General features: G+C 39.0%; 1 protein-coding gene across 2 annotated transcripts in view; it reads left to right on the top strand.

Annotated features, from left to right (window-relative positions):
• Positions 1–3,842: 3,842 nt before the first annotated feature.
• The window catches only part of ARHGEF3 (Rho guanine nucleotide exchange factor 3), a 3,017,585-nt gene continuing 3,007,568 nt past the window's right edge, over positions 3,843–13,859 (top strand). Inside the window, exon 1 of one of the 2 annotated variants that reach the window (XM_044078691.1) lies at positions 3,843–4,193. In XM_044078691.1, coding sequence (XP_043934626.1) covers positions 4,159–4,193 — 35 coding nt within the window. In that variant the 5' untranslated portion in view covers positions 3,843–4,158. The remainder of the gene's footprint in view (positions 4,194–13,859) is intronic. The other variant, XM_044078693.1, reaches the window with a different exon arrangement.

Below are 13,859 nucleotides of genomic sequence, written 5' to 3' on the forward strand. Positions count from 1 at the left end.
TAGGGTTTTCCTTGATTATTTTTTCAGTCTGACCTGAAACAAACAATATCTGTTAGACTTCTGCAGAATATTATGGCATAAAAGAAGGAAATTAACAATGCCAAAGACAGCTTTTTTTTTGGGGGGGGGGTATGGAGATGAGATACTCTAGTAGTAAAAAAAGCAACCAAATAATAAATTTCAGCACTACATATTCAGTAGAACATGGTTCTAGAAAAATCTGAATCAACAATTTCGGTAGTGAGAACTCCAACATCTCAAACTATACATACAACAATGATTTCAAAACAGTGCCTTAATCTGAATCAGGAGAAGCATGTTTTGAACATAGATTATGATGATGAATCCTTTTTCAGATAAACTTTGGTTAGCAAGTGTACCCTTTTGGATGAATGGGTAACCACCAGCATTTTTTTCCTGTGAGGAGAATATCTCCCACACTCAAGCCTCCAATGTCCCTACTCTAATATAGAAAAGCTTGAGGTCATATAACCTTGACGCAGTTTACAAAAACTGTTGGTAGTCACCCATTCAGTGTCAATGCATAGGTCTGACCCTTCATATTTCTCTAAAGATCAACCATCCACCCATGCTCATGAGTGGCAGCCGATTCTTATAGTGACCCACCAAGTTTACTAGGCAAGTATGAAACGGAAGTAGATTGCCAGGCCTTTCTTCAGTATCACTCACACGACACATACAAACAATTGCACACCTACAGAGAATTTAGAGTCTCCAATCAGCCTACTGCATGTCTTTGGGAGGAAAGAAGAAACTGGATTACCCAGAGAAAACCCACATGAACAGAGGGAGGTCATGCAGACTATGCATAGAAGGCATCCCAGCTGATAATCAAACTGGAGAACCTCTTGCTACGAGGTGATAATCTTATCCACTGTGCCACTGTGGTACCCCTTAAGAGCAACATGCTGATGTAAATGAAAACCTGCCTTTCATGGATAGTTAGTTATTTGGTTGAGAGATCAATCCTTATGCAACCCTATGTTTCCTGCAAATCAAAAATAAACTTTCACAATTTTTTTTCCAGTAATAATTAAGCATGTAATGGTGCTTTCATTCCTGGTGACACCAGTGATTTTTTGCACCCTCTAGGATTCTGAAGAAATCCTTTTTTGTACCTGCTGAAGTAGTTCTGCATAAACTAAGATATAAACCATGCATACCTCATGCTTTATGTGTCACAACATCAACTTTTTTTTAAGATCTTTATTTAGCAGAATAAGAGTGTTACAATGTAAACTACAAAAAGAAATTGCACATTTATCATGCTATTATTTTAATAAGTTATAGATGTTGCTATATTGTTCTTTTTCTTAAGCTTGTCATTTCATGATTTGTTTTCACTGCTCAGAAGGTATGCTAAACAGAAATATACAATATGGAAGAAGAGGTATTCCTTAAGTTTCTGTACAATTCTAAAACAATTGTTTACATACTCCACATATATATATATATATATATATATATACATATATACATATATATATATATATATATATATATATATATATATATATGTTACTACACTGTTGTTAGGGTTCAAGAAGTCCAGAGTAGGTCATATTTTACAGAAACATGAGATTTTGCAGGACAAGCCATCAACCTAAGAATTATATTCACTTTATTTCCAAAATGAAGACCCTTTGTTACATAACTGAAGTTGTTTCATGCATATTTTGAATAATTTTACTGTATTTGAATATTTCATATGCAGTAACTCAGTTTGCTGTAATATGTAGTGGAAACCTATACAAAAAGTTGTATTTTTTATAATGCCAGATTGTCAAGATAATTTTTTCACAACCTATGGACACCATCCTTTAAAAACAAGGACGGGCATACCCTCTCATCTGTCCCTGATTTTCAGGGATGTCCCTGAATTTTAGCTCCTTTTAATCCCTCCTAAAACTGGTGACTTTTGGAGAAAAGATAGTGAATTAACCTTAAATAATAATTAGAGTCATAGGCTTTTTTACTTCAGAAAGATATGTGTAGTAATTCACATTATCTTATTATGTTAAAGTCTAAAGTTAATAGTATTAATATTTTAAAATTGTCCCCGATTATTTCTGGATCTTTCCCTGATTCTTTTGAGATTTATCCCTTGTTGGTTGAGAGCTATGGTGGCAGGTGATGACCCCACATGAGACATTATTTTCAGCTGTAAAGATTTTTGTAGAATGTCTTGATTTCTGCCTCATATTTTAGCTCTATTCCCCATAAAATGTGTGGTTTCTTTGCAAATCACTGACATACCTCTTAACATCCTCGTCCAAGAAATCTGGACAAAGCCTGACAAAATGGGGTGACAAAGGCCCAAAATAGGGATAGATTTTAAATATTGCTCTTATAAATTTAGAAAGTTGCTAGAGTAACAGAATTTGTGTTAACATACGTTTCTGAAGGATTTGAAGTTTGAAACTCAAATGTTTTTCATTATTTGGTGACTTCAGTCATCAGACCATCCCAGTGATATGCCAGAAAACCACAAATTCTAAGAGGGACACGCCAAAAATATCAGGCAAAAATCTGGGTGTTGTTGTAGAACAGTACCTCCCTGGATGCGCATAGCAAGTCCTGCCTAAGCCCTGCCTACTACCCAATGCCCGGTGACGCGTTTGAACAATGAATGAATATTCATGGTGATGTTTTCACCGGCCTCATGAATATTCATCGGATATTTGGCATGTTAGCTTGAGGAAGCACTACAATTCAATTATGGTAAAGAAACAGAACTGTAACTGGTGCTACTACTAATGAAAGATGTGGTATATGATGTTAGCAATGAACTGTTTATTAATACAGATTAATGCATTAAAACAGAAGGTTGATACATGGCATGCATACATCTCAACTGTCTCAGATTTATCCTGATATTGTTTAGTAATTTACTGTTTAATAACATAGAGATGTTAACTAAGAAACACCTATCTGGGTTCTGTTGGAAACAGATGTTATTACTTTGCCTTAATCCACATTTTACAGTATTAGGTTTAGGATTAGGGTTAGACCTAGGGTTAGCCCTAACCCTAAGTGGCCTGTTGGCTCTGTAAAATGTGAACAAAGGCAAAGTAATAACATCTGTCTCTGGCAGAACCCATGTGTACAGCGTTGATTTCAATATCTGTCAATCAACTTCTAATGTATGCATTAAATCACTGTCAAACTTGCATGGCAGTTAGTCATGCATTATTTGCATACAGCATCAAGGCCATTTGGCATGTCAGTCATACTTGTCACGCCCCCTTCTAAGCAGACCCACCGGGAGATACTGTTCTATAACAATGCCAAAATCTGGACATTCTGCAAAAATCTGGACAGTTGAGTGGAACGCGGAATGAAGTTATTAAATAATGATATTTGACTTTCAGACTTTATAGCCATTAGAAAATGAATGCTAACACAATCCCTGTTATTCTAGCTACTTTATAAGTTTGCAGCAGTAAGATTTAAAATATATACCTATTTTTGGACCTTTGTCACCCCCATTACTTTGTCTTTGTCGCGATTTCTTACACTAAGAGGTATGAGATGAGATTGTATCATTAATAGAATTACGACCAAACTAAAATCAGGACCATTTCATTAGTATAAAATAAGACCAGTCACTAACCTTTAGGAAGAAGAAAATTACGAACATAACTTTCGTGCATAACTTTGTTTTTCAAAGCCCGTTACCGCTCTCTGACTAATTATTTTTTTAGTAGGCACGCGCTAAAGTAACTTCATCACGTGCTGTAGAATACCCTAACACAAGCTAAGGGCTCTCGCGCAGAGGGCGCAGTACTTCATTATTCTTGTTAATAACACAGGAGAGGCGGAATTTGGCAGCTGATCAAGGAGTAGTGGCTGGGAAAAGGAGTGCGCGCAAGTTTTACAACTGCACCAAGTGTCCGAGTGAGCTGATACTGGTCATTCTTGTGGGATTATTTTGGCAGTGCGTTACAGAGGGTGACCGAACTTCTGATAAGGATTCTTACTTATTTTTTTTTTATGTCGATTTCTGGAAAAACTGGGAAAGGAGAGGATAACCAACTGATTAGCTGGTGGAGTGACTGAAGCCGACTTTTGCTTTGGGAAACTCTTACTTTACAAGCCAAGGAGGGTTTCCTTTGGTTAAAGATTTACAAGGATCATATGCAACAAGGAAACGAGACCAATGAAGCTGCAAGGTAACCCTAACAATGTTTTCTGTTCTGGAAATACATGTTGTTTAGGACTGCGTGTACTTTATGCATTTGGCGTGATTTAGCTGGCTTCATGAGAAGATGAAATTATAGGAGGGCAAACAGCTGGAAGTGTTTCTAGTTTATGAACTGAAAAAAAAAGTTGTTTCAGAACTGATTGCAATAGAAAGGGGAAAGTGTTTCAGAAAGGTATTGGGGTTTTTCTCCAGGAGACCAACGATGACAGCATGGGACTGAAATATTCTGTTATGGCAAATAGTTTCTCTCTCATCAGTTTTGCACCTAGCTTAATACTGCTTTCAGGAGAAATGCGGCCGCATTTATTTTGCTTAAATCATGAATTTGTAGTGTGACCGTTCATTTTACACCCTTAAAGAAGAGTTCGACCATAGTTTGTAAAAAAAACATTTATTATTGAAATTCTAGAAGGGAGTTTCTTGACATGGCAACATATTTTACATGTTTTTGAAGGGAGTTTCTTGACAAGGGCAGCATGTTTTACATGTTTTTGAAGATGCAAGTAAGTGCATCTGAAAAGTACTTTACGTTTGCATACAATTCTTTGTTATTTCTATTTAAGCATTGTATGCATGGTCTTTTGAAGAACTACATTTTACTTGGAAGTGTTGTTTCGTTCAGGTTAGGTACTGAAGAAAGTTTTCCATGAATGTTTTGTGCGCTATCAGTCTTTGGCACAAGCGCGGATAGCTTGGGGCGAAGCAGGTCAGATGGATACATTTTGCATTTAGGTTGGATATTAATATTCATATATGTTGGTTTTTAATTGATTATCAGTGCATGTATTGGATGTAGCGTTTGAAATAATTATTGCCTACAGTTAAGAAAGTCCCCCCCCCCTTTGTTATATACCAGGAGGTGTGAAAATTGGCTCTAGATGATTGTCACTGTTGAGGTGATACTCTGACCCTATGTTCAGAAATGGGGAAAAGGGGTTGTTGTGGGTGGATGGATGGATGGATTTGAATATGTATGTGTGATGTATGGTACATTAATTTGATCCAAATCAAAATATGTAAAAACTTTAAACCTCAATTTTTGCTGACTCAAAATATTTAAAACTCAGCATATCCAAAACATGGAATTTACCCTTTATTTACTGACGTGTGACCCCAGAGTTGCAATATATATAAGTTGCAGGGGATATAGGGTGCAGCATCTAACTGTAGGCTGAATAAATGCAGACTGAAAATAGATAAGCATCATCCACTGACATTGTCTTCCAGTTGTTATCCTTGTAACCAGGTAAACTACATATTTAATGTCTACTCATCAGAGTACATCTGAAACAAGGATTCATTGGGTTAGTTTGCAGCAGGAACTATTCAAATCATATGTAATAAAAAGAAAACCGTATTTTAATTATCACTATCCAGAAGGCCAGACTTATTGCAGCATTTCCTTTCCAAATATCACAACACTGGAATGTAGAATTGGGTGAATTGTGGATGGGACAAAACAGTTTAGAACGTGTTTATTTGGCTGAAATTTGGATTTACATCTTTAAGTAGTGACTGTCTGTAGCCAACCAAGCCTGTTAAGTCAGATAATGTAATTTCATTTAGCAGAATACTTTGAACTGGAAGCTGTAGGTTGAAGAAGTTACCAGGAATACTGACCTGGGGTATTCCCATTTCCTGAACTTAGCATATATTCTGATTTACAAAGCTGTTTCTGACCTTGCCTTTGGCTTGTGCCTACTTAATTTTTCCTGACGTACCTGTGGCATTTTATAAGGACTGGTTGGCACACAGATGCACTGATTGGCATAAGTGTCTTAGAGCAGTTGGCTCTCCAGTTCTGTTCTCAACACAGGTGCCTTCTGTGTGGAGTCTCCATGTTCACTGTCTGTTCTACATTGGCTTCCAGGGAGGCTGCTGTCTCCTCCCACATCCCAAAAGACATATGGGTCCATTCTTCTAATGAGATGTTAAACTGAGGTCCTGTCTGTCTCAGCTGGTGAAGGATCCCTTGGCAGATGTTGAAAAGAGTAGGGGAATTCACATAGCGTCCTGGCTGTATTTTCTCTAGTCTGTAATGAGTGAGATCTTGTCTTTCATTAAAGTAAGCCAGATCTAATGAAGCCAGTCCAATCAAGTAAAATAAATAGATTAATGAGCTACAGTATTATTTTCACTAGGTGTATGTGTGCAACCGTGTGGGAATATGCATGTGCACTGGAGTGTATTACAGTCCCATCCAGGATTTTCTTGATTTGCGCACATTTCTTTCTAGCATAGGCTGCAGATTTCTGCAGCTCTGAATTGGAATAGTGGTTACTGGAAAATGCATAAATGCCTCTGTCCTCTCCCATCCTTTCTGCATCATGAAACTGAGACTGGTGGCCTGAAAAAAAAATGTATACCAACGAAGAATGAATTGATGCAACTATTGTCACACTAATTTTTGATTAATTTGTCTTGCAGACCATGACTGGATTTCTCTGACCTTCACTGCCTGCTTAGTCATTTTTCTGAGCTTGTCCCACACTGGCATAGATTCATAGGTGCTTACTAGTCTAATGGCTACAAGGGCCTTTTTAAGCCTAGCCTAGCCATACATCCCAAATCTCTGACAAGTTTCTGTACCCTTCATAAGTGTAAGCCAAATGGCTTGGGAGATAAAATATTTACAAGCAGGGTCTTGGGAGATGAACCATTTACAGGTTGCCTGTGTATTTTTCTGCTGTTTGGAGTGAGTGAGTCATGAAAGCAGTAAGCCATCATCCTGCCTTACTTGCATGGATTTGTTGGTGGTTTTGTTTTGAAATGTGTTTGATCTCTTCTCTGAGACTTTCAGATTCTACACCCCCCACACACACCCTGGGTCTGCAGTTTGCTATCAAAAATGAATATGACATGTAGACATGGGTGTGGTAAGGCTGATACAATCTCTTGATGCAAAACACTAACTTATTTCCATTTTTGCTCCGTCAGCATATTTTTCAATTCAGAACTGATTTGTTTTCACTTGTTAAATTCTCAGTGCTGTTTAACTGTGTTTCTGATGAGCCAAACACTACTTTATAGCCTGAACAACTCCACATAATTTAAAAACAATTCCAGTAGTAGTGACAATAAGTGTACAGTTTGGGGTGTTTTGTTGCCTTAGTGCATGGTTTAGTTGGTGTATTAACAGGGCCTGTATGAAATTGGTTTTATTTTCTTTCTGTATTTATTTATTTGTGGATGAAGCAACTACAGAACTGTCAGAGACAACTGAATGCAATGTATACTTTTCACATGTTGTGCTCTAATTAACCAACCTAGTACAGAGGATGTACTATTATACATTGTATCATTACAGCCATAGAGGTTATAATTTATGATTAGAAAACAGTTGATTTACTAAAAAAACACAATGCTTTTTTCCTCAGATTAGTTTAGTTTCTTTGATGTAAAAAATACTGAACTGTCATTATTTTGGACCAGTTTGAGATGGATTCTGATTATGTATTCTCCTTTAAACATGCAGTTTCATTTGCTTGCACTTTTTGCTAACGTACATCTTCAGAGTATCACAACTTATTTGATTCTGTGTAATGTTCTCATGGTTAATGTTTTACAACAATGAAAGTGTTTTGTAAAATATTGGAAAAGCTGTGTCTTATTAGAGAGTATAATAGATCCATGTGTTTGAAGCATTAGCATTTTATAATACTTGTAACAGTACGGTTCAAAAGTGTGTGAAATCCTGATTTAAATAAGTGTTTTTATCAAGTAACGTAATCAATATTGTCTAAATGTTTTATAAGTAATATAATCAATATTTAAATACTGTCAGTTCAGTAGAGTGTCCTGTTTGTAATATAATACTATGAGCTGAGAGATTCCCTCCTAAAGCGTTCTCCCCAACTGGTTTAAATTTTATTGTTAATTGTAATTACAGTTGTGAAATCATATGACTTTTTCAGCTGGCAGTTATCATAAAGCCACAGAAGTTCTTTGTTAGCATTCATTTTTTTCTTGGCTTGTGCACTTTGTTGGACTTAAAAGCATAAGGGTGTGGATCCCCAAATGTCATCAATCATTCAAAGAGCACTGATTTCCAGAACAGACTGGGAGAATATTGTGAAAGGATTCTGACATGTTAGTGCTACTGCTTTTCACCAAGAGAATATATAAGGTCAGGAACTTGTACTGTTTGAGAAAATGTCACAAGTAGCTTGTTAACAGTAGGGCTGTTTATCTTGGAAGATGTGCAGAAACTTTGGTATTTGTTTTATTTCTATATTGGGTCATAATTTGATAAATATTTGTCATGTTCACTTAATCGGTTTTATCAAAAATGCAGTCATATAGTGTGCATGTATGTAGATCTGTTTACTGTTACAGATATAAAGATTTATTTCTGTTTAGCTCCTGGTTTATTTAGTTTGTAGGTCATAGGATCATCGGAAGTTACTAGGCTATTGGCCCTGAGGCCCTTATAAGCCTAGCCAAGAGTTTAGCCCCATGCATAGACAAATCAGTACCTGATGCCCCTGTCCAGCAGGGACACGGGTGGAATCCCAGGGATGTATTTTCTATTTCCCATCCAGTTATCGCTTAAAAAGGAGTAAAGAGGTGCTCTACTTGACACTGAGAGGGAGTCTATTCCATAGATGAGGGAGTCTGTGGGACACAAATATGTCCTGCCAGCAAGTCCTATCGATGTCACAGACCAGGTTGAGGCCATGTGTGCGGGTTACTTGAGTGGAGCTTGACTTGCGGATATGCAGCAATCCCATCAAGGTGGGGTCCAAGATCACCTTGTATGCCAGACAGAGTTCACCTATGAGGAGTCCGTATGAAACAGAGTAGAGGGACTACTCTATCTGTGTATGGTAGAATTTTGAGGCCCTGGATTCTCCTGATGAGGAGCCTCTGTGGTCTCTCCAGCTGCTGCATGTGCTTTGCGAGGTACATGCTGAATAGGGTGTTGTACTCAATAATGGGCCTTATAAGGATAAGGGAAGAATACAGGGATGGGAAGAATACAGGAATGTTATGATCGCCTCCTTGTCCCTGGATGAGATGCCCTTACTTATGAGGTGGATCATGTAGAAAGCTTTCCATACAATGGAAGCAACATGGTGGTCAAAAGTCAGGCTGCTGTCAATCTGAGTGTCCAAATCCCTCACGACTGACTGCGTGCTTAGAACGTTGTTATTAATGTGATAATTTGTGGGGAGATCTCTCTCCCCAAAGGGGATGATGATGATTTTTGTTTACAGCTCGAAGCCATGTTTCTGGCACCAGTCATTTGTTTGAGGGAGACCCTCTTGGAGGGCGTCAACGTCACTAAGGGAATTGATGACAGCACCCAGCTTGCAGTCGTCTACAAACTTAGTCAGCCATAGCCCACTGGTTTTGGCCTGTACCTCAGAAAAGTACATCCCAAATAACAGTGGTCCCAAGACTGAACCCTGGGGTATGCCACTCGATACGGGTCTACTGCTTGAGGTGGCTTCCTCCATTTTGACTAGGTGGGTTCTATCAGTGAGCCATCTGGTAACATAAGGATTGATGCCTAGTTGAGAGATTTTATCTATAATGCCTGAGTGGGGAATAGTGTCGAAGGCTTTGGCCAGGTCAAGGTAGGCGGTGGGCACTGTGCACTATCTTCCCTTCATCCATGGCTTTGGTGACTGTCTCAAAAAAATCGACCAAATTTAACAGACATGACCTCCCTTTGACAAAGCCAAACTGTGTGGGATCGAGTGTTTGGAGGTTGCCAGTGTTCTTGTTAATGAGGTCCATGATAATCCATTTCATTGCTTAGCAGATCAGGTTAGTTAAGCTAATGGGTCTATAATATCCCAGATCAGTGAACGCTCCACCTTTGTGTAAAGGGATGACAGTGGCTGTCCTCCACTCAGCTGGGACAAAACCGGTACTCAGGCTTTGGATGAATAGGGTGCCTAATGGTGCTGCAAGTTCCTGCCCGAGTTCATGTAGGATGCAGCCTGGGATGTTATTAGTTCCCATGGAGACTGTATTTTTTGCATTTGAGAGAGCAATGATGACCTGATTCTAGATATAAGGGGAAGGGGCAGGTACTGGGACTGTCCTGATTTACTGATGGGGGGGCAGAGGGGTGAGATTTTCACTGTCAGCCAGCAAGTTTGCTATATCTACGGCATTTGTATATGTGGTGTCCTTGACCACCAGTTCTGAACGGATCTGGGTGCTACCTTTGAGATTATGGACATATGTGAAGAAGGTTTTATGATTGCCTCTAGTAGATGTGGGCAATTTGGACTCAAAGTTTGCCTTGGAGGATTTCACTAGTGCTCTTATTTGCTTGCTCAGGCTAAGGAGACATTTCTTCCAGTTGGGCACCTGCTCCTTCTTGGTTTTGGACAGCAAATTTTTCCTTTTGTTATACAGTTTCTTTATTGCATATGTCCACCAGACAGGTTTACTCTTCCTTGCGGAGGATGATTTAGTCGTGTCAGGTATTCTTGATTCCATGCATCTATATAAATGTTCGTATAGTAATTTGGTAGAGTTTTGGATACTAGTGCCAGATCCTATAGAGGGGGAGGGGGTTGTGAAGCTGTTAATACCATCCCTCAGGAGGCTGTAATCCGCTTTAGAAAAGTTTTTTTTTTTGATTGACCCTAGCTAGAGGAGGGGGGGGGTTGGGTGAGATGGTGACTTTGAATATGACCGCTTTATGGTTGGATCTTACAAGGGAGGTTGATACTGCAGGGATGCTGCAGTGGTTACTCATGTTGGTCAATACCAAGTCCAAGATATTATCACCTCTTGTGGGGGTATTAACTAGCTGTTCCAAAGAATTTGTATTGACAAAATCGAGGAATCTCTGGGCATTTGTGTTCTGGTGAGAGTAGTTCTTTCAATCTGTGTTTGGATAGTTAGTCACCCAGGATCAGGGTAAAGGGTTGAATCTTAATAGATTCATTGAAGTCTAGATAGGCAGTTTAGGCATCTTGGGTCAGATCTGGGGGCCGGTAGCTTGCTATGATTTGTATAGGGATCTTGTCAATAGTTAACTGCACCTGGAGTGTCTCCTGTGCATCATACTGTTTGACCAGCCTGGAGGTGTGTACGTCTTTAATGTATATTGAAACTCCTCCTCCTTTGGCCTTAGTACCCACAGTTTGGGGTTTGAATGTATGATAGGATGAGTAACCAGGTAAGGCTGGGGTGCTTTCCACAGCTTTGTACCTGGTTTCTGTGACTGCACAGATGCTGGCATTTTCCAGGGTTAGGAATGCTTGCAATGAGTACAGTTTCATGTTTAGACTCATAGGGTTTAGCAGCATGACCTTTAATTTGTGTTTTGTTGAAATTTTTATGTTGGTAGTTTTAACCTCATCACTTTTCCTAAAAAAAGCACTATAGGAGAGGCAGGAGCCTTTGCTAAAATCCTGAAGCCCCAGTGAGACAGATGCAGACCATCTCTGGCAAAGCATTGTGGTCTGTTGATCATATCTTCCCAGGCTGTCCGGTACTGGATGCCCCTGGAATGACACCAGAAACTAAGTCTGTTGTTAAAGTCAGTCATTTTCTGTTTGTATTCAGACATCATTCTAGGTGATTGTAGAATGCTGCTTAAGGCTAAGCACATACCTGCATGGGACACATATTCACCGAGTTTAATCATGTCTCTCTTTATATAGTCCAGGGAAGTACGTCTCAAGTCATTCATACCAACATGGACTATGACAGAGTCATAACAGTACCTGTTGTTGAGAGACTTGAGTGCGTGTGTGATGTGGCGGATTCTGGGCCCTGACAGACAACTAACCGTAACTTTCTCCTTATCCAGCCTGGTGAGAGGCACATCTGTGTGTCTGACAATGGCGTCACCTATGACTAATGTGTTGGGTTTATAGTTAAGCCTTGGTGATTGTGAGACATAGGTGTGTGAACTGTGTGTGGTAGGTGGTGTGGAGGGTTGTGGAGATTGTGTGTGTTTTTGCCTCCAAGGTCTCCTTTTGTTTGGGTGTGTTTTTGTTGAGGACCTTCACATATGTGGGTGTGTGTTGTGTGGGTGGTGTTTGAGGTGTAGTGATTGTGTTGACAACCTTCTCAGTGCCAGATATACTGGCTTGTGATGGAGAGAGAGCATAAACTCTAGGTTCTTAATGTAATTGCATCTAAAGCAAATTGTGTTCCCAGGTGGTAGTAGTAGGTGGTTGTCTGTGTACATAAGGCAGTTGCTACACTGTCTCAGGATACCCATATCAACCAGACTGGCAGAAGAAACTGTAGGAAATTGTCCATTCATATTTTTCAGAATCTGAGAGAAAAGGCCAGAGAGAGACAAGGAGTTAGTCTAAAGCCCAAGTGCTTAAGCCAAAACTAAGAGTCTTAGAATAACACTTACTGCTTGTTTATAGCCTGTTTAAATTGTAACAAATGCAACAGAAAAGATGCAGTTGAACGCTTTTTAGAGAACAAGCTGCAGAAAAAGCAAGATGAAGTAATGGAGCAGGAGGAGGAAACACAAATACAGTAAAAGAAGCTGAATACGTTTTTTTTTCCCGGTAAAGTGAAAAGGGAGAGAGGAGGAACAGAAGAAAAGTCAAGGTTAAGGAACTAAGGGGTTTGACCTTCCCAAATGATCTCTGTATTGGGTAGAATGAACTAGTGAGATGGGAATGGGAGGAGTGTTCCTTATCAAATTTACAGTATGGGCAGGCAATAGCAAAAGCCACAAACTATACAAAAATTCAACCCTAAATCAGCAGTTACATAAATGGAGTGACAAAAAAGTAAATAATTCAGTCAAGCAATTAAAAACAGTGCAGTTAACTAGTGCAGAACTGTTACACAAATAAATAAAAATGCAGTACTGATAAGCAAATAAATGCAACCAGTGCAGTGTTAATAAGAAACAGTGAACAATTGGATAAAGTGTGAAAAATATACTTGTGTAGCTCTGCAATTCAGATTGTTGAGAAGTGCTCTTCATCAGGCACAGATGGAGCTCTAGCACGATGATGCGCAGGCACTGTGCCTGCTTGTTTTCTATGGACCTGCACCAGAATTCTATTTTAAAATATCCAAGTTACTGTTTTGATAAAATTTCACATCATGATCAGTTTGTCTTATTTTTCTTGAATTTTACAGTGTTTTTTATATTTTGTTACTATGGCATGTTGTACCTTGTTTTCTTTTAAACAGCTTATTCTTCAGTGGAAAATGCTTCACATTTTTTATGTTAAAACAAAAAAGCTGGTGAACAAGGCAAGGCACGTGCCTGTGTCAGAGACATGCTCAGAGTGAGTCAGATACTGAAATGTTTATATGGCAACTGGATGCTAAGGGGACGATCCAAGGGAGGGTGGGACAACTGGGATACTGCAACCCCTGGTGCAGATTGGAGTAGTTACTCTACTCTTGTTTTTACAAGGACAGTCTTCATTATGGAAGGAGGTATGTGTGAAAAATTTATATTGGTTTCATAAAATACATTTTTTGGAACCTAAATGTGGGGGGGCACTTTGCCTGCCTGAGGCATTGAAGCAGGAGAAAAAAATGTGTACCGAAGCACTCACATCACTCTAAATATGCAAACTCTGTTGAGATGGCATAATAATAATAGAGAAACATCCGTTAGCCAATGGGTGATGGCTGGAAAAATTCATTTTAAAATGTGTGTGCATTTATTGAACTT

The sequence above is a fragment of the Protopterus annectens genome, chromosome 7.part1, assembly GCF_019279795.1.
Source record: "Protopterus annectens isolate FY-2018-M chromosome 7.part1, PAN1.0, whole genome shotgun sequence".
Taxonomy (NCBI): domain Eukaryota; kingdom Metazoa; phylum Chordata; order Ceratodontiformes; family Protopteridae; genus Protopterus; species Protopterus annectens.